The 26,250-nt window shown below is 46.2% G+C and overlaps 2 protein-coding genes across 18 annotated transcripts in view; both read right to left on the bottom strand.

Moving 5' to 3' along the window:
* Nucleotides 1–1,609: 1,609 nt before the first annotated feature.
* Nucleotides 1,610–8,466, bottom strand: Tmem106a (transmembrane protein 106A). 2 transcript variants are annotated; one of them, XM_006992952.4, is made up of 9 exons: nucleotides 8,348–8,466; nucleotides 7,950–8,081; nucleotides 7,046–7,272; nucleotides 6,615–6,678; nucleotides 5,051–5,204; nucleotides 3,839–3,979; nucleotides 3,686–3,729; nucleotides 2,496–2,549; nucleotides 1,610–2,179 (listed from the first exon to the last, which is right to left on the bottom strand). In XM_006992952.4, the coding sequence occupies exons 3-9, from the start codon at nucleotides 7,251–7,253 to the stop codon at nucleotides 2,059–2,061; spliced, it is 786 nt and encodes a 261-aa protein (XP_006993014.1). In that variant the 5' UTR covers nucleotides 7,254–7,272; nucleotides 7,950–8,081; nucleotides 8,348–8,466; the 3' UTR covers nucleotides 1,610–2,058. The 2 variants fall into 2 exon arrangements, with proteins under 2 accessions (XP_006993014.1, XP_076433810.1); XM_076577695.1 differs by lacking the exon at nucleotides 8,348–8,466 and having other exon boundaries at nucleotides 7,950–8,089.
* Nucleotides 8,467–8,532: 66 nt separating this feature from the next.
* Nucleotides 8,533–26,250, bottom strand: part of Nbr1 (NBR1 autophagy cargo receptor) — a 31,814-nt gene continuing 14,096 nt past the window's right edge. For 4 of the 16 annotated variants that reach the window (XM_042282857.2, XM_042282858.2, XM_006992949.4 and 1 more), the window contains 16 exons: nucleotides 25,438–25,515; nucleotides 24,962–25,140; nucleotides 24,313–24,480; nucleotides 23,142–23,351; nucleotides 22,102–22,261; nucleotides 21,728–22,018; nucleotides 20,347–20,496; nucleotides 19,274–19,349; nucleotides 18,728–18,838; nucleotides 18,311–18,475; nucleotides 17,634–17,708; nucleotides 15,394–15,796; nucleotides 14,551–14,642; nucleotides 13,845–13,902; nucleotides 13,070–13,175; nucleotides 8,533–10,113 (listed from right to left, as the gene is read on the bottom strand). In XM_042282857.2, coding sequence (XP_042138791.1) covers nucleotides 9,940–10,113; nucleotides 13,070–13,175; nucleotides 13,845–13,902; nucleotides 14,551–14,642; nucleotides 15,394–15,796; nucleotides 17,634–17,708; nucleotides 18,311–18,475; nucleotides 18,728–18,838; nucleotides 19,274–19,349; nucleotides 20,347–20,496; nucleotides 21,728–22,018; nucleotides 22,102–22,261; nucleotides 23,142–23,351; nucleotides 24,313–24,480; nucleotides 24,962–25,140; nucleotides 25,438–25,515 — 2,496 coding nt within the window. In that variant the 3' untranslated portion in view covers nucleotides 8,533–9,939. The remainder of the gene's footprint in view (nucleotides 10,114–13,069; nucleotides 13,176–13,844; nucleotides 13,903–14,550; nucleotides 14,643–15,393; nucleotides 15,797–17,633; nucleotides 17,709–18,310; nucleotides 18,476–18,727; nucleotides 18,839–19,273; nucleotides 19,350–20,346; nucleotides 20,497–21,727; nucleotides 22,019–22,101; nucleotides 22,262–23,141; nucleotides 23,352–24,312; nucleotides 24,481–24,961; nucleotides 25,141–25,437; nucleotides 25,516–26,250) is intronic. The other 12 variants (XM_076577675.1, XM_076577676.1, XM_076577674.1 and 9 more) reach the window with 3 other exon arrangements.

Here is a 26,250-nt window from a genome sequence, read left to right as displayed (position 1 = left end):
GAATGGGAACTGGCTTGGAACAGGAATATTAAAGTTCAAAGACAGTTTAGGAATACACAATGGAAAAAGCCTCCGGGGGTAATCTCTTAGAAGTCAGAGAAACAGAACATGTTTTGGAAGGTCTTGGAAGTCTACATGCCTATCAGAGCACAAAGGTTTGAAGCCTGGGGAGGGAACACAGGTGATCATCTTGCAGGTACAAAGGCCTTAGTTTAATCCTCAGAACCCATGTGAGAAAAACTGGGCATGGTGGCATGTGCTCCCTAATCCCAGGACCAGGGAGGCAGAGATAGGTAGATCCCTGGACCTTGACTGTTTTAAGGATAGGGCTTGGCAGCTGGGCAGTGGTGCACACCTTTAAATCCAGCACTCAGGAGGCAGAGACAGGTGGATCTCTGTAAGTTCGAGGCCAGCCTGGTCTATAGAGCGAGTTCCAGGACAGGCACTAAAACTACACAGAGAAACCCTGTCTCGAAAAACAAAACAAAACAAAAACTCAGGCATGGTGGCACACACCTTAATTCCAGCCCGGGGGAGGTAGAAGCAGGCAGATCTCTGTTTGAGGCCAGCCTTGTCTACATAGTGAGTTCCAGGACAGTCAGGGCTCCACAGTGAGACCCTGTCTCAAAATAAAACACATTAAAAAAAAAGTACCCAAGGAAGGACACCCAAGGTTGTGCCCTGACCTCCGCATGCAGGCACACAGAAAACGAAATGGTCTGAGGTGTGGAGTGTACACCAGCATCCTCACTCATCTGCCCAGGAACCCCATTTTCCTTCAACACGGCTCAATCGAGTTTATTGATTAAAAACCTTTCGCATTTGGTGGTTTATACATCGCAACCTCAGCCTGACCTCCCTGAGTCTCTGTGTTTTGTTGTTCCCTTAACCCTGGCTTGGCAACGACAGACTCCCCTCCCTCCTTGTAGTCCCAGCTAGAATATAGTTCTGTCACCTATGTCCTTGTATCCATCCACCTTCAACTTCAGCTTTCCCCACCACGCCCACCACGCTCGTCCCTCCACCTGTCTGAAGGGCAAAGCTAGCTGGCTTTAGTGAACACACATGCCCGCTCTCCTGCAATACAGATACCGCCTCTATCTGGAGTCCAGGGGAACCTGGGGGTTACCTGGGGTTTGGCTCCAGTGCACAGACAGGCAAGGAGGGATCTAGTCCAGTTCTGGTGAATCTATCATTCTTCAGTCAAGGCCCAGGGGACAGCAGAGGCCTTGGGAACAGAGGGTGGGCCTGATGCAGAGCAGAGAACCCATGGGAGCCCCACAGCTCTGTCCTGACATTTAGAAGCTTTATGTCCTTCAGGCTTTTTGAACACAGCCACTGGGAATACTCTTCTGTCTGACCTACCTGTGAATACTCACATGGGTTCTGGATTGTGAGAAACTTACTTAGAAACTTACCTTTAATAAATACCTTTTCAAATGACTCTGCCTTTGGTCTAGGGTAGACCAGATGGCCTCTCCTCAGCTACTTTAGCTTCTGCTGTGACGATAACATTAAAGCTGCTCTACAGAGAAGAGGTTTAGATGGTGTCGTATGCAGGTCGAGAGAAGCAGGCCGTCACCACCATCACTATCACATGACCATAGCAGACAGCACAAGAGAACATTTATAGTCACCTAGAGAGACCTTGGGGACAGCACTGCATGTCTTCAAGGCCACTATAACTGGGAGAACATGAAAAGGATTCATCTGTGCTGTTAAAATAATCTAGATAAGCTTTCTCTTCATTCCAACTGACGACCCACCCTGGGAGAGCCGGGCAACCAACATGTTCAGCCCCAGGACAGTGCCAGGTCAGTCAGACAGTTCTCAGCACAGGCGACTAGAGGTGGGGACTGTCAGCAGTGACTCTGGGACATCTGAGGAGTCAGAGCCTACGGCAGGGTTCAAGAAGCTCCTTGTGCTGAGGGTGTCAGAGGAAGGCACCGTGAAGCCAGGTGTTTGCCTCCTTTGGCAAAGCCATTAAGTCCTTCCTTGAGCTCCACGGAGTTGAGATGCAGACAGCCTGCGGGAGCCTGCAGGACCGGGGCAGCGCTGTCAGGCTGGCCGAGGGCTCTCCAGGTGGGGCACTGATATGTTCTCCCTGCAGTCCACGTATTCAAAGCTCTCGAAGGGCAGCTGCTGTGGATGGCTCAGGTAGGAGCAGGTCAAAGCACCCCTGGAGAGGAAGGAGGCTTTGTTGCCACAGCTGGGAGGGAAGGGGCCGCTTTGGCCTCACTCCCTAGGACCTCCCGCTGCCCACTTCCTTCTGCCCCCTGCTTTGCCAGGACACCGGGGCAGTTACCACACCGGTGTTCTGGAAGCTCCAGACAGGGCTCCTAAGCAAGGTAAGGTCTGGGACAGGCCCCAGACTTGCTGTTCTCTGGAGCTAACAAAGACTCATGATGTGAGCTACCACAACTCTACCTCATAAAACGCAGCTGAGGTGAGGCCGACGCGGGGGTGGGGATGCGGGAGCCCCACGCCATACTTACTGGATGTGCAGAAGAACATGGTGGACTTTGATTTTCAGCCACGAACAGATATTGCTGAGAGGGAGAGAAGAGGGAGCCTTGTTTTTCCAGACGGTCGGGAATCTCAAAGAGGGGACTTACAAGCCACAGGTCAACACAGTTTGCTCGCCTCCCATCAGGGGCCTCCAAGATGCCTCTCTCAACCCCTTACCCCTTATCCTCTAAGATGAGCCTGGCCACCTGGCCATCCATGTTCTTGGCTCAGACATATGCTGGCCTCTCTCTCAGCAGAAAACTAGATACTACTCTTCCACAGAGCTTCAAAGAGTCCAACTCATGTAAAGATTAACCAAGTTCTACCCATTATTCTAATCTAGGCCTAATAGGGAGAGGCGATGGACTTTTACCCTGCCACGAGGGGGCAGGTCAAATGTAGGTTCCTGAGTCTGAAGCAATTACAAAGCCAAGTGGATTTTTTTGTTTTGTTTTTCAAGACAGGGTTTCTCTGTGTAACTGGCTTGGCTGTCCTGGAACTAGCTCTATAGACCAGGCTGGCCTTGAACTCATAGGGATCCACCTGCCTCTGCCTCCTGAGTGCTGGGATTAAAGGCGTGCGCCACCACCGCCTGCAGCCAATTAGATATTTTTTAAATTAAAAAGTATAGTTTGCCAGGTGTTGGTGGCACATGCCTTTAATCCTAGCACTCAAGAGGCAGAGGCAGAGGTAGGCAAATCTTGAGTTTGAGGCCAGACTGGTCTACAGAGTGAGTTCCAGGATGGGCCAGTGCTACACAGAGAAACCCTGTCTTAAAAACAAAAACAAGGCCAGGCAGTGGTTGATCTAGGACAGGCACCAAAACAACACAGAGAAACTCTGTCTCGAAAAACAAAAACAAAAACAAAATAAAAAACCAAACCAAACCAAACCAAACAAAAAAAACCTAAAAGAACACCAAGTGTGTGTGTGTGTGTGTGTGTGTGTGTGTGTGTGTGTGTGTGTGTGTATGTGTGTTCAGGCACACTTAGGTCATGGCATATGTGGCTGTCAAAGGACAATTTATGGGAGTGGGTTCTCCTCTTTTTACCATGTAAGACAGGAAGATCAAACTCAGGTCATGGTGGCCAACGTCTTTCCCTCGCCAACCCCTCAGTGAATATTAACTGGGTTTTTAAGCCAAGGAAGAAGGTAGAAGAGGTCAAAGGGTACTTACTATGTGCTGTTATCCCCAATCCTGCTGACGACTTCGTAAGGCATCTGTCAACCAAAAAGGCACGCGATTAGCCACACCCGAGGTCGCCCCCTTCCCACTACCACAGATGTCCACACACTTGCGGGCAGGGCTGGTCAGGAAGAGGGATGTTACCTGTTCACTGGCCAAAGGTCCGATGTGCAGGCGGAGGCTGCTGGTAACCTGGCCTACCACAGAGGTCTGGTGGAGAACCTCTGCAGTGAGCTTTGTCACCGTGACGGGATAGAAGTTGCTGTTGGAGATGTTCAAGATATTCTGGAGAGGGCAGCAAGGAGAAGAAATGGTGAGCATGGCTCCCCTCCACAGGGAAAGCACAAGCAGCTGCAGAAGCCTGGCTCTGTGGCTTGAGTCCCATCCTACCCTGGTGGGCCGCGGGCACAAAGGACAGTATTTATTAGTGACTCTGAAGGCGCTTAAGGAGTAACACTGAGCCGGGTCCTGTGGTCCACCCCCTGGTGTTGTTTTTACTCTTTGGTTGTTTTGGGGGACCCGCCACCCAGCTCCCAAATAAATCACAGCGTCTTATTCTTTCTTATGAATGCCCAGCCTTGGCTTGGCTTGTTTCTAGCCAGCTTTTCTTAAATTTTCCCATCTATCTTTTGCCTCTTTCTCTAGTCTATATACCTTTCTTTACTTCTTACTCCGTGGCTTGCTGTATTGCTGGATGGCTGGCCCATGATGTCTTCCTCCTCCTCCCTTTCTTGCTCCTCAATCTTTTCTTCCCAGATTTCTCTGTTTTATTCTCTCTGCCTGCCAGCCCCACCTATCCTTTCTCCTGCCTTGCTACTGGCCATTCGGCTCTTTTTAGCCCATCAGGTATTTTAGACAGACAAAGTAACACAGCTTCACAGAGTTAAACAAATGCAACATAAAAGAATGCAACACATCTTTGCATCATTAAAACAAATGTTCCACAGCATAAACAAATGTAACACATCTTAAAATGATATTCCACAACACATCCCTTCAGTCCAGTTACTCTGGAGGCTGAATCACTTGAGCCCAGGAATTCAAGACCAACCTGGGCAACACAGTGAAAACCCATCAATCAATCAAAGTTTGCTAGCTGAGGATTCAGTTTTATTCTGTTCAGTTTCTCTCCATTCTGTCCTGACATCCTTATTCCACCCTCGGAATGATCTGGCCCAGATTCTAACCCTTCACTATGCAGAGCCCCAATCTCATACAATCTACTATGGAGCTCATGTAGCCTCTCAGCATCCTTCTGCATACCACAAGATCCTTGGTACCTTCACCTTAGGCTACAAGGAAGATGGAAGTGTTTTGGAGAAGGTAGGGGTGAAATCAGGGACACCTACCACCTACCGTCATATTGAGTCGTATATGAGTTTCTTCAAAGGTCACCATGGAGGAGTTGAGGCCTACAGGGTACACGACAATGGACCGTGGATACAGGAAAAAGATGGTGAGGGAGAAAGCAAGCAGGCAGATGATCACCGCCAGGAACACGGAGAGCTTCCTGTGTGAGAATAGGCCCCAGGATGGAGGAGAAAAGTCTGAGAACACCAAGACAATCTAAGGAGGGGATTCAGAGCCTCCTCTCCAGACAGGTGGCTTCCTCTTGCACACAATCTGGCAACTGGATACTTAGCTCTCTAGCTGTGGTTCAGCACAGGATTGGAAGGCAGTTAACATGGCTTCCATTCCCAGATCTCTATCCCCATTGACCCAGTAACACTGAATGGTAATACTTAACCTCTTCAAAAGCCCAGTACGTCTGTAAAGTGGAGATAATTAGATCTATTTCACAGAATTTCCTATGAGTCAACAGAGGGAAAAAAAAAATAACTAATCATGGTTCCTGGCAGACGGCAAGACCTCAATGAATGCTGCTCTAACCACTTGAAATCAGTCTATATGACTCTTTGAGAGCTCTGAGTTTTAATATTTAATTAAATTCAGTACTCAGAACAGGATACTATCTATCCATGCAATTCAATCTGAGATATGAATTAGAAAGAACCTAGTATTTTATGAGGGACACTATTTCTAGTTTTATCAGATTTATTTTGTATGTATGTGCAACAGCATGTGTGTGCAGGCCAGAGGGCAACTTGTGGGAGTGACTTCGCTCCTACCATGTGGTCCTGGGGTTTGGACTCAGGTCATCAGGTTGGGCAGCAAGCCCCTGTACCCCCCACCCCCCAGCCATTTCCTGAGATAGGGTCTGTTTTTAGTACAGTGGCTGGGGAGGCCGGGCAATAGTTCTCAGGTGGAAGCCGAGGGGTTTTGGAGGAGGTTGCAGGGATCCTTGTCAAATGGATGCTGATCACATACAGGGTCATGGGCTGAATGTGATCTGAAACCCACATGCATTGAAACCCAGGGCTGCTTCTGAACCGAGCGGCTGGTTTTCTACCTCTTTTAGGAAGAACACAAGATCTAAACTGTTATAGCAAAGGGAGCTGCAACCAGGGCAACCTGTTCCCTCCTGGAAGGATTTACAGTCACGGAATGGCCTGAGCTCACATCTACTGCGATCTACGTGGCCTTTGTTGTTCTTGTTAAGTTATATTTTGACTGACATATGGGGTTTGATATTCCAATATACATTGTCTACAATGTGAATCAAGGGTAATTAGCAAAACTATGACATTTATCTTCTCCCCCGACCCTGCTTTTTTATTTATTTATTTATTTATTTATTTTTTTAATTTTGGCTAGCGATCAAACCCAGCATCTCATGCAAACTCTCAGTGAATCACAGTCTCAGCTGCTGACACTATCATTCTTAAAAGACAACCCCTGGAAACTCAAAGGTAATGTAAGTCTAATCACAGCGAGACTTGAACGTCCTGGATGGGGGAAAAACCAGGAGATAAACCAGAAGAGAAAGGTGAGGCAGCCCCTAGGGATGGATGACACTCACGTGTGTCTGGGCTTCAGTCTTTGGTCTCCGTAAGGGATGAGGGCTACCAGCTGCTTCTCCAGCTCTGTAGAGGGAAAGAGGGTGAGAAAGGAGGCCAAGAAGTGTCCATGACAAATATTTCCCGTGCTGGCCTCCCCCAAGCACCCTCCCACTCCATCTAGCTGGGCCAGAAGCACACTGCCTCCATCCCACAGCAGGACTGAGAACACAGGGGGGAGGCTGGCAGCTCAGTATTGTCTGAGGAGCAGAGGGACAAGAAACTTTCCTCTAGGTCTGGGAACAGCCATGGCAGGACCTGAATGTTTCTCCTTGGCCAGTCTGAGACTCAGAGAGCATGAACTAGCCTGGCCACCTACTCCAGGAGATACAGAGGGGCAGGTCTGGATCTCTCCCTGGTTCCAAGGGTATTTCCAGAGCCTTGGGCTACTCACCTCGGGGGATCTCCCCATTGCCTAGGCAGGTAGGACAAATCACAAAGCTGGTACCAGCCACCCTTGCATAAGGCACACTGGAGCACGGTGGTTTGCCGCCGCCCCTGCTGAAGTAGTTGGCAGCCTTGCTGGCTCTGGCTGGGTTATCAGGTAGGAGCGACTTGTCCTCATCCTGCTGAGAGGCGAGCTGGGAGAATGCCTTACCCATAGCTCAGCGGGGTTTTTCACTAATGAGAAATAAAACAAGGTTCAGTGCTATTAGCCTGTTGGCATTGATGCCAGATATAATTCTGGTTTTCAGTTTTCAAGATTGCCAAGAAGCCTTACCATTATCCAAGCAAGCTTAGCTTAGAGAGGAGAGGTGTGGGCGGCGCCTTGGGGCCTTTTTTTAAAATGAGAGTTCAAATAGAGAAAACCAAAGAAAAGCAGAAGTTACTTCACTTTAAGGGACTTCCATAAGTGAACGTAGAATATTTTTCCAGGAAAAGCTGAACTATCATTTACTTCAAAGACTGGGAGAGGGGTGCACAGCAGTGCAGGGTCCCTTTGTCCTCCCTAATCAAGGGATTACTCTGTAGAAATCCAAGAGCAAGCACCAGGGCAGAACTGCCGAAGTCAGCCTGTGAGTGTAGAAGGGAGGTTTCCACTCTGGAGTCTGTCTATAACAGAAAATCAGGGCTTCTTGATTGAGAGATCAGAGATGTGGCTAAGAAGCCGTTTGAAGAGGAACTGGGAGGGAGGCTCAATCTGTTCTTCACTGTCACATTTGAGTCTGGTCTTCATTAGGAAAGGTCAAGGATAATTCTGAACTTTCCCCCAAAAGCCCCGAGTAGTGGCTGGAATGAAGCAGCTCGTTAAGACATACTTAGATCTTCTTGGACTAAAATAAAGACACTGTACTCACCTGGTTTAGGTCTGGGATTCCAGGCTCTTCTCAGCTGCAAGACTGGATTTTCTGGAATGCTCCTTTGGGAAGAGGGGCTTCTAAGGTGGGGTGGTCCCCAGGGCGGGACGATCAGCTCCCTTCACCGGAGACCTGGGAGATGAATGTGCGGCAGGTGGGGAGCAGGGATCATTGGCTTCCAGGATCCAAGTTTCCCTCTCTACTAGGGATTTTGCCAAGGGCATCAGGTGGGCAAGGAAGGGAAAGGTAGGACTTCATTGAGGAAGGATTTTAAATCCTACCACACTGGCCGTTAGTCGCATTTGGGCACTACGTTGGGCGCTGAGAAAGCCCAAATGTCCCTGGGCTCTTGCTTTAAAAAGAGAAAGTAGGGGTAGGGGGTCCCGGGAGTGCCTTACCCCAAGTGGACGACGCCCTCAGCATAATCGAAACTGCGGAGCTGCGCGTTTATCACAAGCTCGGAGTCCAAGCAGGCTTGGCCCCGCCTCTCCGCCCCTCCCCCTCCCCCAGAGGGCCCGCCGCTAGAAGACACTTCCGGCTCAAGGGAAAACAAATTCTGCAAGGACCAACTAACTAGTCCAGGTAAGCGTTTCAAAGGACATTTATTCATAATTCTTTAAGCGGTTATGTACAAGTACAACGGAAGGAACGACTGGACCCAGATGGTCAAGACAGGTTCGACTCCAAATCCACCTCATTACCCACACCATGCGGTTCCATTTCTACCCCAAACCCCATGAAAACGTTTTAAATAATAAACGGCCTGGTTGGCTTGCAGTTTGAATTGTGGTTTATTTAGAAGCATTCAAGAGTTAGACTGTAAATAAACAGATTATGAGTAATTAAAATCGCCATTATAAATACCAACTAAGTTAAATAATACTATTTTAACTATCTTTCCCCTTTGAGCTGGGGTCCAGATTCCTTCTCTTTTTATGAATAAAATCTTTAGTGTTTTGTTACCTTTTCTTTCACCTCCTGTACCCAAAGCTCCCTTTGATAAACTAAATGAGACCTAGAATTCTGGAAGCAAGCTTCTTCTCATTGATCCTAGAGTTAAACTAACCTTTTGGTGGGTTAGCCTCCATCCAGCACTTCCTGTTCTCCTCTCTGGGCTGGACACCTCAGAAGAGGATTACAAACGCTCAGAAGTCATCAGCACTTCCTTGTCCCCTCACAGGTACCCAAACCTTACCGAGAAGAATGTTTGCACGTAACTGTTCTTAAGATCTGCTCCGACAGTCACAGAAGACTGTTACATTTACCTTTTCCTTTTATGTAACAGGTGGGTTTTCCTCTTCATGCGATTAGTGAAATATTTCACACTACCTAGGATTTTTCCTTAAATAAAACTTTATGCAAAATAACTTCAACAATCACTGCTCAATGGGTGCTGGTGGGTTAACTAGCATGCCCTTCCGTCCTGCCAGGTGAACACTCAACCGCACCACTGGGGTCTCTTGAAGCACAGGGTTACTTATTTAACTAAGTCTTACAGGGAAATGCCTTTCTTGATCTGCCGTCCTTTAATGTCACATAGCTAGGAAGCTTGGAGTTGGTTACAGATTAGGAGAATAATTCTTGAAAACATTCAAGGTTAATCTTTAAAAAACAAAAACCAAACTAACATTTAACAGCCCATCAAAAACATCCACATGTAACAAAGGAAAATACTCAACTTCAGTACAAGCAAAAGGAAAGCGGTCTACAGAGGTCCAAGTAACACACTTCCACACACTACAGCGGAGAGCTCTGTCCAGATCAGCTGAAAACTGTCTGTCTACTACTTATCCCATTTCTAAAATGAAAATTTAAGTTCTGGTCTTTGATTTGCTCCAAAAAATACTGTAACAGGTACTGTTTTGACAATTCAGTGACACTCGATATAGATTCATCAGATTAAAAACAAGCAAGGGCTTGCAGCCACACCTCAATGACAGACTAAGGTCATCTCTGAGCAGCAGGCAGTTATTTAATACAAGATGGGTCCTCAGTAGCGGTGGCTGTACCAGTCATTGTTGTTGATGTGAAGGAGCTCTGTCACAACCTGCAGGATGTTGTAATTGTGTTTTCTCAGCAGCCTTAGGTTCAGCTGCCTGTCACAGAATCCCATTTCAAAGAGATGGGCCATCAAGGCTGCTGTCTCATCTTCAGAAACGATGGGCTGTTGAAGACAAGAAGTAGACCATTTTCTGTATAATCTAATTGCTTATCTTGCAAATCTTTATTATATTGTCATCCTAGTCTTTCCTGACTTATTCAAAAGGTTAGGTAATTAGATGCAAAGGTACAGCTTTCCTGTCTCCCTCACACGTCAGTGGGTCAAGAGTGTTCTGGCTAGGTATGTGCACAGTTCAAGGAGAGGGGGGCAGAGTAGGACAATGAATGCTTCAGAGAACTTGATAAAAGCAACATGCTTAGGCACGGCTCATACCTGTGATTCCAGCTTGGAGGAAGAACACAAGTTTGGGGCTAGCCTGGGCTCTGCAGAGTGAGCCCTTACCTCCAAGACCCCAAACAAACAAAAATCACCCATTCTTCAGCCAAGGAAAAATTGAAGTGCAAGATGAAAAGAAGCCTTGAAGACTTGTGAACATAAAATTGTGGTGATGGGACAAATATGAGCAAGAAAGACTTCCTGAAGATGGCATGTGATACCAACCTTTACCAGGTATGCAAGTCAGATGGATACAGAATTGGGAAATTATATCTCAGGCAGTCTCTTTACCCTCAAAATAGAAGTGATCTCATTAAGAGGAAGCTAACACCTATTTACAGAAATCCCCGCCCTCCCCCTTTTGAGATAGGGTCTTTCTATATAGGCCTGGCTATCCTGGAACTATGTAGATCAGGCTGGCCTTGAACTCACTGAGATGCTGTCTCCATCTGACATATGCTAGACACGTGCTTTGCCACTGAGCTATAACTCAGCTATAACCCCTAGTCCCTCTTTCTGCTTATTTTAGAATAGTCTATCACCCTTGACAGGTTTAATCTACTTAGACATTTTTCTTTTTACCTTTACCACCTTAGAAATTTTCCTCTCCTCTGTACTGATAACATCGTTCAGGTAGGCTCGTCAACCTCAAGTCTCTTATGAACACTTCCTTCTGCCTTATGTGGACTAGTGTTTACCTCCCTTCCCCCACATAGCTAGCTGTGGCAAAGTGAAGCATACTTGGGAACTGTCTGTCAGATTCCTCACTCCTGGGTCACAGCTCTCTGCAGCATTTAGCACTGCCTACTGCCCCTTTATGAACCTCCCCAAACCCCAGCAGTGGCCCTGTCTGTCTCCCTCTAAGTCTTGTTTTTGTAGAGCTCTGTTGCCTTATCCTTAAAGGCCGTCTCTGCCTTCTCCATTTTCCCTAGCTAATCCTATCCAATCACACAGTTCCTGCTAGAACCTGTATGCAAATGACTGTCAAACTTCAGCCTCAGGTCAAATCTCTTCTCTATGATGGAGATGTACACATCCAACTACATGCTAGATGGCTTTACTTTTAACCTGGATAAACTGTAAACTCATCACTAAGCAAAACCTACTAGATCAACTCCTACCCAAATAATAAACTTTTTTCACTGGTGGGGGGCATTATGTATTTTATGTTTGTGTGCATGGTGCTCATGTGGTCATCAGAGGACAACTCATGAGAATCAGTTCTCTCCTTCCATGATGATTGGAACTTCCCAATCCCTTTCTAGGGACTGGAACTCACGTTTTTTCAAGGCTTGGTAGCAAGCACCATGACTCAACTGAGTTGTTTCACTGGCCCTATTTTCTTGTAATGCATGGCACTACTGAATACCTAAGCTAAAGCTTGAAATTTATCCCTGACTTTTGTTTTGAGACAGGGTTTCTCTGTGTTGTTTTGGTGCCTGTCCAGGACCTCGCTCTGTAGACCAGGCTGGCCTTGAACTCAAGAGAACTCTGCCTCCCAAGTGCTGGGATTCAAGGCATGTGCTACCACTGCCCAGCCCCCTTGACATGTTTTTAAGCACTTAATCCTAACAAGTTCTGACATTTCTATCTCTTTTATGTTATTTTTTAAACCCTTAATTTCTACCTATATGTGGATTTTCATGTGGATTTCTTTACTGGTTACATTATACCGCTATACTGTAGAAGAGTGACCTCACTAAAAACAAATGTGATCACATTAAATCACATCCTCCAAGTCTGTCCATGGGGGTGTGGTGCCACATGCCTTAAGTCCCAGCACTCAAGAGGCAGATGGAGCTCTGTGAATTCAAGGACAGCCTAGTCTACACAGTGATTTCCAGGAGAGTCAGGGTTATGAGGAGAGACTCTGTTCCAAAACCAAACCAACCAAACAAACCAACCCCAAACAATACAACAAAAAAACCTTCCTATTCCTTATATAAAACCCCAGCACTACAGCTCGCCTTTTCTTACTCTTCTCTCCAGATCCGATTCTCCATCCACTCACTGCCAGCTCTCACTAGCTACTCAACTTTATTTTTCAAAGAAGACAAGACCCTGGGACTGAACCTAGGGTGCTAAGCAAGAGTTCTATCATTATTAAACTACATCTGTACCACTTTTAAAATCTTATTTTGAGTAAAGGTTTCACTATGTAGCCCAAGCTGGCTTTGAACTTAGAATCTTTCTGCCTCCTCAGTAGCTGGGATCACAGGAGAGAGCTACCACATTCAGTATTAAAATATTCTTTCCTGGGGGAACACTTGCTTTGTCCTTTAGGCCTCAGTTCAGATACTAACTTCCAGGAAACCTCTGTCCCAGTAGGTGGAGATGTTCAAGCTGATGGACCGCACCGGCATAGTATCCTACCTGTCCTGAAAATGTGCATGCTTGGCCAATTTCCCAGAGTTGTTGACAGGAATGTGTGTCTTATGCATCCAGTAGCACCTGCACATGTAACTGTACATGTAGTAGGTCTTCAACAAATTTTAGGTTCTTTTCCTTTTCTCCCCAGAGTAACTTGATTAAAAAGATAGGAAATGGCAGGGCTATGTGTTCATCAAAGAAGAAATCTACATATAGTCCATGCCATGTTAATTGCCAATCCAGACAGAAAGACACTGCCATTTGTACTGGTGACTGAGGGGCTGAAGTTAAGGAAAAGAAACCACACACTGACCTGTGCAGTGACTGGCGGCCCAGAAAACAGGGCCTTGTACGCAGAGGCCGCAACAGACAAGGCCCCCTTCACCAGTCCTCCGGCAATGCCGCTCCCACTGTGGTGCCTACAGAGGAAAACCAAATTATCTCCCCAAACAAATTCATGACCTTACAGGATAATGTGGGCGCTAATCTCGAAAGACAATGAGGTATCCTTAAGAGAAAAAAAAAAAAATAGATGTAGAAAAAAAGAGAATGAACTGTTTTCAGAGCTACAAATCTTGGTTTGATGCAGGGCTCGGCTTGGCTGGCACAAGACAGGAGCACCGCAGGACACGTACACCTTGTGACCATGCCAGCGTTCCAGCCCAGCTGAAAATTAATGTGTCACGGACACACATGGATGTCAGCAATCTGTCTGCACATCTCAGAGAAAACACCTGGCAAAGGAAATGTGATTTTTCTGGATACTGATTTGAGATGATAGGGACCAGAGAGGCAGCTGTATCTAAGAAAAAAAAAAAATGGCCAAATGCACATGGGGCTTGATCTTCCTTTCTTCTTGGGTACTACAGGTGAGGTGACTTTTAGGGCAGTCCTTTGTCTAAAACGGGAGAATGCTTAACACAAGCTCTAGCTCTCTGTCCAGTGTTGTCAAAAGCTTTAGCACTAAAACGAGGAACGAGGGCTCTCCTCCTGTGCTCTAAGACGGCACATGCTCCGAGAGGCTCAGTTAAGCAGAAGCAGTGCTGGGATGTCCACCTGCTTCTGAAGAGACTTCACAAGGTCATTACCTTGAGTGGTCACAGCTCTTCTGTCTGCTGTTGACAAGTCCCGATGAGCCTCTGGGCTCTAAAAGCAGAAGAGCTGTTGGTTAGATTCGGCGTCCACAAGCACCTAGTGTTTCCCAACCCAGCAAAGCTATTATTGAGGCAGGTGGAAAGGTAACAGGTTATCTGAAGCCTTTCCTTCTTTCCTCCTCTTTATTAAGAAAAGTTCGGTGAGTGGTTGAAGTAACTGAGAAAGTCTAGAAATGCTATACAAGGTGGCTTCATTGAATAAAAAAACTTCTATAATCCTATTACACTGATATGTTGGTTCTCAGATGGTTTTAGGTTTGGTGTTTTAGGAAGAAGTGACTGTGAGGACCTACGTACTCCTTCACAGTGCTACTGTCCTGATGGTTCGAATAAGGGGACAGACCCAGGGGCATCACAACTAGCTGAGCTGCTGCATCAACCTGGTGAGGAGAGGCAAGCCTGGGGCTGGCATGCCGGCTGGCCTGCTTCCAAGGCGGCACCTTCCCACCCACCACAGTACAGCACCTATCTCCAAAGGCCTCCACAGAGACCTGAGAGCAAAAACAGCATGAAGGAAGAGTGCAGAAAGAGAGAGAAGGGCAAGTTTCTAAAACAGGCCACGCATCTCCAAAACCGACAGCCAGTTGATACCTTCCAGTGGAAGCAAAGGAAGGGAGGTAAAGCTGAAGCTTGTCCTTACCTCCTCTGACCTGGTCAGGGACTGAAGGAACTTCTTGGATGGTAATTGGTGAATCCACTTCTGGGGACCCGTGCTGTACGCAAGGGGAGCTCCTTTAGAAAGACACAATATTGGAGGGAGGTTGAAAAGCAGTTACAGCAGTGGCCGGAAAACAGTCACGGGCAGGAGTGCCAGAGGCTCTGCAGGCTTCACATTCCCAATCCCCATCACGTGTGAATGTGGGGATCTGCTCAGAAGGGTTGCATTCTACTCTGACTTCCTCTTTAGCCCAACCCAGCTAGAAAAACTGGTTTCACTCAGGTCACTTCCCCCTACATCAGGTGGTGCTAACAGATGGGCAGTTTAGTTTCCCGAGTGGTTTAAATTATGTTCAGGGCTCCCATATTTTCTATACTAGTAGGAGAGACCAATGGCCCAGATCCATAGACTCACATACTTTCTGGGTTTGTGGTATATATCCCTAAGGAATTTAGTCTCCTAATTGTTCTTTGTGTTAGTACACGGAGGATGAGGGCTTCTCTGTTAACCCAGGCCCTCATGCTTGCCAGTCAAATGCTCTAACACTGAGTTAAATGACAAGTCCTCACGTAAGATTGTGTCACCTTCATTCAACTCAAGAATCAAACATGAAAGGAAGGTCCAGAAATGTTTGTTTGAAGATTTTTCTCTTAAAATAAGTGCACAGATGCTCATGTAAGTAAGGTCAACTAAAACAAACATTTGTTTAAATACCAAATTCACAAATGCTGAGAACTTAAATGTCTTTTATTTATCTAAGTTTGGAGATTCAGTTGGTTATTTCACCTCTGAAGAACAGGACAGCTAAGGGGTGCTGAGAAGTACCTGGACAGTGGTGGTGGCAGTCCTACCACCTCGGGGACGAGGGGCACTGTGTCCAGCGTCTGTGAGGTCGTGAGGATGTCACTGATGCTCTGCTCCTGTGGCTGGCTCTCCCCTTCAGGGAGTCTTTCTCCGGCCTCAGCTGGTTCCTGCCCAGCCTCGATCCCAGGTTGGCCTTCAGCCCCTCGCTCCAGGCCTGGCTGTGAGAGTGCAGAGCTGTACATGGAGTCCCCCAGGGGGCGGCTGGTGTCAAAGCACTCAGGCAGGATGATGATATAATCTTCAGAGGAAGCAGAAGACTGACTTTCAACTTCATCTTGGAGATCCTCTTCTTCCTCCTCAGCAATGTGGACAATCTCTTCCCTCTCATCTCCAAGTGGTCCTTCTTCAGGCAAGGCAAATTTCACTAAGGAACAAAAGTAACCCTGTGAAGGAAAAGGCTTAGCAACAAACCTCAGTGCTGCACTCACTTGGCGAGGCCTTGTGAGTCAAGAACTAGCAGAAAAGCCAGAATGGAAAGAACCAGAGGAATGGGCTGCTGCTGCTGAAGCCCTAATTGTATTCTATGTTTCAAGATCATGCCAAAAGAAATAGAACAGAAGTCAGCAGAAACAGGTCTGTGGGCAGAAATAGCCAGGCTTCCTATGAGCATTGTGAGTCTTACAGTCCTCTTTTCTATTCATTAGGACAGCTAACAGACCGAGATAAAGCTTTTTGGTTGATTTTGTTAAAAGAGGGCATAATATCTTATTGTAGATGGTTGTGAGCCACCACATGGTTGCTGGGAATTGAACTCAGGACCTGTGGAAGAGCAGTCAACGCTCTTAACCTCTGAGCCATCTCTCCATGCCCTGAGATAAAGCTTTATCACAACTTGTAAGGTAGCTATCTATCAGGCTCTGAAAAGGTGTCACGTGGTAAGCACTTCAGGTTGTATGCTTGCTTTCCTTCTCCTGGGAAAGTGATGCACAGTCAGAGAACACAAGAAAATTACAGGGGTGGGTAGAAAGGTGCCCCAAGATCATATCAGAGCAGCACTTATGAACAATTTGGTTTATCTTTCCACACCTTTCTGCTTTTTGTATATATGTGTAAAAAAGTCTTCATATGTATGTGTTCACTTTAAGCAAAAATAGGACAATTTTGTTTAAAGGTATATATAGATCAATTTTTTTGAGTATGTATGGTGCCTATTAATTACACCTGTTCATGTCTCTGTGTGTAGGTCAGGGAGGATATCAAGGGTCTGTCTTTATTGTTTCACACCTTATTAGAGACAAAGGCTCTCTCATTTCACCTGAAGCTCAGCATTTTGGTTAGGCTGGCTGGCTATGAGCTCCAGGATCTGCCTGTCTCAGTTCCCCGATGCTGGGGTGACAGGCAGACAGGGTGACAAGCAGAAGGGCTCTGTTTAGATTTTAGGTGAGTACCGAGGACTCAGATTTAGGTCATCTTGCTTACACAGCAAGGACTCTTACGCACTAAGCCATTCCCTAAGCCCTCAGATTTGGTATTATTGTTATTATGTACCAGAAACTGAACTTTTGGGTAGTTTTTGAGACATATAGTACTGGTTCTACTAATTTGGTACTAGTAGTCTGTTGTGAACTAGTAGGTTGTGTATGTGTAAGTGTACAGGTAGATAACTGAACTGTGAATGGAGGACAGAAAAAAGGTCAACACTGGGTGCAGTTCCCTAGAAGCCATCCCCCCATCTTCTTTTGAGACAATGTTTCACTTTGTAGCTGGCTGCAAACTCAAGAGACTGCTTACATCTGTACCTCAAGTGCTAGGATTAAAGGCACATGCTAAAATGTCTGTCCATCTGCCCTACTGTTTGCAACAGGGTCTGCCACATGTTTTTTAGGTGGGTGCTAGGGATTGAGTTGACCTCCTCATGCTTGTAAGACTATCAGCAGCTACCACCAGAACCCATGAAGGTGGTTTCCGTTTGTTTGTTTTTTAAGACAGGGTTTCTCTGTGTAGCTGTGACTGTCCTGAAACTCTCTATATAGACCATGCTGGCCTTGAACTTGAGTTCTGCTTGCCTCTCCCTTCTGAGTGCTGTGATCAAAGGCGTGCGCTACCACCCCTGTGACGAAGGTATTTTTTATGGTAGAATTTATCCCTGGGAAGCAGTCTGGTACTCTGTGTCGTCCCACATTTTTCAGATTGCAGCCCTTGGAAGAAAGCAGAGGGCTCCGTTGCCAACGGGAGCTTCTGCTGAGGAGCTGTCAACTTACAGGAAGAATCCTTCCTGCAGGACCCAGGCGGCACAGCTGGCTGCTGCTCCTCTGTGGACTGCAGCTGGAATTCCCCTGAGAAAGAAAGCGGAGAACGAGTTAGGTGGCTTCTTTGTTCCTGGTGCTCTAATAAGAATGATCAATGTATACACCATTTCAGAGCTTGCCTGTGAGGCTCCTCCTGAAGTTAAGTGCTATGAGCCATTTGGACACAGGGTGGCGGTCATGCTACATCTGAAGTCTAACAGCCAGGGGCTCCTGGCAGACTCCGCAGGTCTTGCCTGTGTATGTGCCCCCAACCCCAGCTGACTCCAGATAAAATGATAACATCTTGCTGTCATTAGATTGGACTCATGTCTGGGATTAATTTGCCTCCTTTGCAAGCCAAAGAGGCCACGCATGTGCAGGGAACCACACAATAAAAGCTGCAAGGCAAAGACTGTCAGAGGAAGTTAAACGTAAAGCATTTTCCTTGCTTTCCCAGACTCTCAACTTGTCACAGATTTTTATTTGCTATTTCATAAAGAAAAATGAAATCATTAAATTCAATTTTAAACAAAACAAAACAAAACAAAAAGAATGATCAATGTGATCAGTTTCCAACAAACATCAGTCTCCCTCCCCTCTCACTATTCAGGTACCACCTTGCTAGCTGGTGGAAATGTAGGGACACTCACTTGGCAGGGACCTCTGCCTACAAGGTGGGTTGTGGTCTGGAGCCGCATCCAAGGTAAGGGATCGGATTACAGTCTCACACACAAACTGGGTCCCACTCAGGTCTTCCTCTGTTTCTTCCACTGAAGCAGGGGCCTCAGTCTTCCTCTTTGCTGATAGAGTGGAATCTGAAAGAAACACAAAGCTTGTCTGTACTTAATGTTTAAAGAGTTGAGAGCTTCACCAATCACTGCATATTAAACCTAGGTGCGGTATGAATAGCTGCTCTTGCTGTCATGAGGGAAGACTGAGAAAGAGTAAGAGATGCTACAGGAATCAATTTGCATGCTGAGGTAAAGTTAATGAGGAATGGGTGTATGAAAATAGGGATGGAACGGGAAGGGAAGGTACAAGTGCTTTACAGATATTTAACCCCTTACCAGGAAGTGCTTTAAATCCCGCCCCTTCACTCTCTTCCTGTATCTGCCCCAAGCCTGGCTTCTCTATTAAAGGACTGTCATGTGGCAGAGGAGACATGCAGGGAGTCATATCTGGAGAATGAAGACAGGAAAACCATCAACTGAGAAAAAGCATGTGTCCAGAAGCAGCAGTCTGTAGGTTTCTTGCTTCCTGTGGAGTTAAAATAAACCTAAATATGCTCCACCACCTGTCATAAAGAACTTCTCCAGATCACCAGAAATGCAACTAGCTCTGACCAATCAATGCTGGGTCACAAACAAGTAAATGGCACAGCAGGTCAAAGCCATATACAAAACCATGAAGGAAGGAACAAAGGGAGAGAAATGAAGAAGGGTTCCTTTACAATAAGGAAGTCCTACACACACTGTACTGTGGCACTGACAGACGACAGGGAGAGGAGATGGACCATGGGTGCAGCTTCACTATCTCATGGGAGAACTCCTCACCCTACTGGGCCTCAGACCGTAATACCAGCACCTAAACACGATGAGCCAAGACATGCTTACCCACAGGGGTGTTGTGGGGCACTCTCTCCAATTCTTGGACAATGTTTATATCCAGCAGCTCAAAGGACAGCAGGTCCTAGAAAAAGAGAAGGCCAAATAAAGATGTCTGTTGCAACTGGACCTACAGCCCTTCTGTACATTGCCTGGATTCAATTCTGTTCAAATTCATGCCCCTCCTCAATCAACTGAAACTAAAAAGAGTTCAATGGGAACCAATATTCTCAAATGTCTAACTAGCAGGGAGGAGAGAGAATCGTCACATGCCCCTTCTCCCTGCTCCTGCCTTCAAGGTGGATTCACTCCTGGTCAGATCAGAGGACAACTTTAGCTGTCTACTCCGTTCTGTATTTGTGAGTGTATTTCCTCAATTTATATCTCTCTTTTTTTTAAAAAAAAAAGATTTATTTATTTATTTAGTATACAGTGCTGTGTCTGCATGGCCAGAACAGGGCGCCAGATCTCATTACAGATGGTTGTGAGCCACCATGTGGTTACTGGGAATTGAACTCAGAACCTCTGGAAGAACAGCTAGTGCTCTTAACCTCTGAGCCATCTCTTCAGCCCCCTTAATTTATATCTTAATAAATCCCTATTACCCATTAAATACTCACATGGATTGATCTTTTTTTTTTTTTAAGATTTATTTATTTATTTATTATATATACAACATTCTGCCACCATGTAACTTTCCACGCCAGAAGAGGGAACCAGATCTCATTACGGATGGTTGTGAGCCACCATGTGGGTGCTGGGAATTGAACTCAGGACCTCTAGAAGAGCAGTCAGTGCTCTTAACCTCTGAGCCGTCTCTCCAGCCCCACGTGGATTGATCTTAATAGAGAGGAAACAGTGGGTAGGCAAGTGAACCAGGCTACCTAATATGAAGAGGCCACTAGAGGGAAGTTGTGGGGAAGCACAAGCCTGAGCTTCCAACTCATGAAGAAACATTTCACAAACTTGCTCCATAGATGACCTCACTCTCACTAAATACAGCTGACTGGATTAAGCCTGCCCAGAAGCATGTATGGCTATCTATCCACCTTCCCTTGTCCCCCAGAGTGCTGACTGTTTACCTGGGCAGTCAGAAGGTCCACAGACGGAATGTACAGTTCTCTCCCATTGGTGACGTTCTGTGTCTTCTGGGAGATACTGTTTCCTGTCCCTTCTATCTGCTTCCTCACTTCAGCCAACGGAATCTCTTCTTCAGCAAGAAGAAAAGCTTCCTATGGAGACAAATAATGGGGGCATTTTAGGACCTCAACAGAGCTCGGGTACCAGCTGACATGTCATCCCTAAAATAAAAACACAGTAGAACCTTCTCATTCAATTTTTAATTTTAATTTAGACTTCTAGAAAAGCTGCAGAAATAGTGAAGAGTTCATATACTGTTCCAAAAAGTAGTTAGCTCAAACCAGGACATTAACACTCATTAGCTCCACTAACAAAAGGAACAGATGAAGGCAGCAAGTTAACAGGCAGGTCTAGATGGCACTGGTACCAGGGAACAAACACACACAGGGGACTCTAGGAGACGAATGTGAAGGGGAAAGCTACCAGTTCACAGGCAGGCCAGGCAGCCCTTTCTCCCCTGGTGCAGCAAGCACCATCACAGACAGTAGCCCTTAGGGTCTGCCTGAACCAACCCTAAGGATGCTACACACCTTGAAGACTAGGCCAAACACCAGCACAAAAATGTACTGGAGGGAAGAATATCCCCCAAATCCCATGTGTTAAAACCTTGGCCCCTAAGCTGGACAGTAGTGGTACACAACTTTAATCCAGCACACTAGCCTTTAAACTCAGCACTTAGGAGGCAGAGGTAAGAGGATCTCTGACTTTGAGGCCAACCTGGTCTACAGAGTGAGTTCTAGGACAGTCATGGCCACACAGAGAACCCTGTCTCAAAAAACGTAAAGCTTGACCTCTAGAGGCATGGTATTACTAGACAATAAACACAAGGGGGAGCCTTCTCTGAGGTCCTTAGGTCACTGTGGGTATGTTGGGACTCTGGTCCCTTCCTCTTTTCTTCCTGGCCCTGAGTGGCTCTCTCTCTCTCTCTCTCTCTCTGCCAGTATAGTCTAATACCTCAACTAGAGGCCTACAGCAATAGGTCTGTCTAATCATGGACCAGAAGCTCTAAAACTGTGAACCAAAAGAACTCATTCTCTTTGTACATTAATTATCTCAAGTATTTTGTCAAGGTGATGGAAAACTCAGAAACAGTAAACTTCCAGAAAGTCTGGAAGAATAGCAAGCTATGAATGAGTTTTTTTAGGTTCAGGTTCCCAGGGTCCGTCTGTGTCAGTCCTTAGCAAGAGCTAGCCTCAAACTCGCAATACTCTTGCTTCAGCCTCTCATGCATGGAATATAGGCCTGTGTCACAAAGCTGGACGTTCCCCATGACTGAGGAAATAATCTGGTAACTGGGGCAAGGCTGACAGTGTAAGTGCTCACCTCTTGCTCACAGGTGAGATCATCAGCTTTGCTTGAGGTGATCATGCCCCTTTCCACGTTATCAGGGCTATCAGAAGAGGGGAAAGAATCCACTATGATACTGCACCAGACCCGAGGCCCAAACTGCTGGCCTTTGTGCGAAAGACGCCAATGCGAAGTGTATGTTCCCTCTAAGGTTGGAGCGATGAACTCCACAGACACAACTCCCACATGGCCAGCCTTCAAGCAGGGAACCACAACATCCTTCTTTTCTGCAGAAGCCAATGTCAAGTTTCCCCACATGAACTTGAGCTGAAAAGAACAAGAGAAAGCTTGTCACCATGTCCTTTGCTACTGTGCGTCACTGTCTTTCCATTTAGTGAGCAAAAAGATACCTTTGTGTCTGCACTCCACTTCACATTTCCTGTGTTTTTCATCCTCCAGTGTTTGATAAACTTGGTTCCTGGCTGAAGATGCGTCCCGTCAGGCAAATTCTCATCCACAAATGCTGCACTGAGCGTTGGCATAACTGGGGCACAGGGCTGCAAAGGAAGCCTGGACAGAAATCCAGATGCTTAGTTACCTGCTGTTGGGTATGATGGCTTCTGAACACGCCCCACTGTGATTCAAGAGGCTGACTGCTTTTTAAGGATGCACTAATACATCTGCCTTAAAAACTAACACTAATTGGTCCCATGAGAAGGCTCAGCAGGGAAAGGTACTTGCCACGCCAGCCAGAGTGAGTGACCTGAGTTCAATCCCCAGAATGAACAAAGGTTAGAGAAAAGAGAACTGACTCCACAAAGTTCTTTGACCTCAACATGCATGTCATGGCACATGTGTGTGTACACACACATGTGCACTAATAAATACAATAATAGCCAGGTGGTGGTGGCGCACACCTTTAATCCCAGGACTCAGGAAGCAGAGGCAGGCAGATCTCTGTGAGTTCAAGGCCAGCCTGGTTTATAGAACGAGTTCTAGGAGAGCCAGGGCTGTTACACAGAAACTCTGTCCTGAAAAACCATAAATAAATAAAATAAAAATTAAGACTAATAAAAATCTTGTGTGCATACATGTGTGTAAAAGGTAGTGCTAGGAATCAAACTCCAGGCTAGAAAACAGACACGATGCCTTAAGGGATAATTAAAAGTGTCCATAAATACAAATGGAAACTTGTTCTTTTGCTTCCAATCCAGCCAGATTGCCTCCAGAGAAGAGAAGTCTGAGCCACCCCCATTCAAAGTCTTAATACTCTCTAGCTTTCTGAATAAGGCATCAAAGTGAGTGTCAGAAATAACTCCTGAACCAGCCTGGACCAGACAACGGGAAGCTTGGAACAGGTGAGTGCTAGGAGACACAACAGGTAAGACACAGGATGGCTTCAGCCTTGGAGAGCTAGCCCAAGCCACACTCCCGCTGGCCTGGGACTTACATCAGGGCGTTGGACTGCAGCAAGCTCTCAGGTCGGCCTAAAGGGGACCTGGGACTCTGGAGTCCATGGATTGAATTCCACAAATGAATCTTCCTGTGGAGTTTAAGCTGCTTTTTAAGCTCCTTGACCTCTGCTTTCCGCTGTTTCTTCTCAGCACGCAACCTTTGCTTTTCTGCTTTCACAAAGTTCTTATCCACCTGTTTCTGGATCCTGTGGGATAATGAATGAATGTCTTGAAACACAAAAAAACATCGAAGCAATTTGAAGCTACGTAAATCCATCAATGGCTAGCATCTAGTTTCTTAATTTCTTTTGTAGTCATCATTTCCACTTGATGAAAATCAGACAACTGTTTCATTATTACACATCAATTGAAAAGGAGCAAAATAAGGAGTCTATCAGCAATTTTGTGATATTATATAATATCATTGCATTTTTCTTTTGTTTTGAGATGGTCTCACTATGTAGCTCAGTCCAGCTTGGAACTCAGGACAGTTCTGAATGCTGGGCATCTCAAATATTTAAAAGATTTATTTATTTATTTGCACACAAGATTTTGCACACAAGATTTTGCCAGAAGAGGGCACCAGATCTCATGACAGATGGTTGTGAGCCACACCATGTGGTTGCTGGGAATTGAACTCAGAACCTCTGGAAGAGCAGTCTTAACTACTGAGCCATCTCTCTAGCCCCGATTTATTTATTTTTAATTCATGTGTATGAGCATATGCCTGCATGTATGTATGTGTACCACATGTGTGCTTGATGCTCACAGAGGCTAGAGATGGATATCAGATCCCCTGGAACCGGAGTGTTAGATGGTTGGTTGTGAGCTGCTATGTGGGTGCTGGGAACTGAATCCAGGTTCCTCCACAAAAGCATCAAGTCCTCTTAGTGCTCCTAATCACTGAGCCATCTTTCCAGCACAAATCAGGTAATGTTTTTTTTCAAGACAGGGTTTCTCTGTCTAGTCCTTGCTATCCTGGAACTCACTCTGTAGACCAGGCTAGTCTCGAATGCAGCAATATGCCTGCCTCTGTCTTCTAAGTGCTGGGATTAAAGGCGTGCACTACCATTGCCTGGCTTACATCAGATATTTTTAACATCAGCATGTTGTGTCAGCAGAATCAAGAAGTCAAGCAGAAGAGCACCCACAAGTGTATGGCTTTACCTGATTTGTTCAAGAGCAGGAGGCAGACGAGGAGTAGGACCCTTTAAGTGGGAAAATGGGTCGGAGGGAATCACAACAGGTTTCCGAAACTTTAGCAGGACGTGGCTACGGCTATGGGCATACGGCCCCCCTTCACAATCTTCACAAAGGTTGTAGGCTGGGCACACGCTGTGTGAAAAGAACAACACAGTGAAAACGTCACAGCAGGAAGTCCCTGAAGTAGAGGGGAACAAGATCACACTTTATATCTGCTCCATGACCAGCAAGTTGGTGACTTGGTTATGTGGAGCCTATGCTAAAACGACAAGAGTAACTCCTAATCACACCTATCTTCATGAAATAGTTTATAGGAAGAAGATACAAGAACGTTTTGACCAAGGGGAGGGGTCTATCCTAAGTGATCCAATTTTGACTGAGGGAACTTAATTTTGCCTGATTCTGTTCATTCAAATGTGTAAATGAAAAGCACTTGTAATAGTTTCCAGTTACATATCCCACAAGACATGTACACATCCCACAAAATGAGAAGTAGTTTGTGCTTCCAAATCCAAGCCACATCACCTACTGCTCAAAGACAGAAGATGTCCAGCTTCCCTTCAAGTCCCCAGAACGCTAGGGCAGACACTGCCTCTACCCAGGAATCACTTACCTGCACTGGTAACGCACACCTATGATCCTTCTGTAGCAGTGATTGCAAGCAAGATGCCAGTTGAACTGGTCCTTTGAAACAGGCATCGAGACTTCCGAGGCCGACTTCTGGAGGAACAGCTTCTCCCGCAACCTCTGTTCAAGCTTCTCAACAGTTTCCTTAACCACTTGTTCTCTGAACTACAAGGCAGAGCAGAAGGTGGGGGAAACTCAGTTCCAGCACTGGACCAAGTGAGAAGAGAACAGCAACCCTCAAGTGTCCCTGTCTCTGGTGATACTTAAGAACATGGCTGACGGCTGCTGGAGGGAAGAACAGAGATGTTACAGGTCTCTTCCTTTCATGGCTAAGCTGACTGTGTCTGGAAATCACCAGCTGCCATCTGCCTTTCACCCACAGCAGCGGCCGCAGCCATCTGGGTTCAGCTTTCTCCCTGTGCCAACAGAGCTGCTAAAACCCAAGTTGGAGAGAACACTCACCGTTTCCAGGTAGCTTGTGAACCAGTCTGGGGGCTTGTCATGAGGCTGGTCCGTGTCACAAGGAGCACGTGGACATGGCTGTGAGAAAATACAACCCAAGACCTTGGAAGTTATTTTTCAAAAGTAATTCTTCGAAAATGTGTTATTTTCAGGTTTCTTTTATCAAATATCGTAAGTATGTAGTTTTTAAAAGTTACAGTATGAGGGGCTGGAGAGATGGCTCAAAGGTTAAGAGAACTGGCTGCTCTTCCAAAGGTCCCAAGTTCAATTCTCAGCAGTGTCATCATGGCTCATAACCATCTATAATGAGATCTGGTGCCCTCTTCTGATGTGCAGGCAAAACATGCAGCAGAATACTGTATACACAATAAATAAATCTTCAAGAAAATATTACAGTGTGAAGGAACACAAGAGAAAAATAAAAAGTGTTTTCTAGTTTCTTCTCTTTCTCCAGAGTAAACCAGAGATGCCAGTTCTTCAGATCCCAATGGTGGACATAACCCCCAGTCTTTGTGAACATGTGTATGGAGTGTGCTCACATGCGGAGGCTGAGCACAATCTTGGGGGTTATTCCTCAGGCACTGTTTACCTTTGTCTCTTTGAGGCAGAGTCACTTACTGGCCTGGAAACAGCCAACTAGGCGAGGCTGCCTGGCCTGTCACCTCAAAGGCTCCTTTCTGCGCCCCTTTGGTGCTGAGATTACACATAGGCAGCACACCTGGCTCTTTTGTGAGTACAGGCATGTATGTGGAGATCAGGACAGCAGTGGATGCTGGTTCTGGCCTTCCACTTTGTGTGAAAGAGGACTCTCTT

The sequence above is a fragment of the Peromyscus maniculatus genome, chromosome 8 (genome assembly GCF_049852395.1).
Source record: "Peromyscus maniculatus bairdii isolate BWxNUB_F1_BW_parent chromosome 8, HU_Pman_BW_mat_3.1, whole genome shotgun sequence".
Classification (NCBI taxonomy): Eukaryota; Metazoa; Chordata; class Mammalia; order Rodentia; family Cricetidae; genus Peromyscus; species Peromyscus maniculatus.
This window is presented reverse-complemented; position numbering and strand designations above follow the sequence as displayed.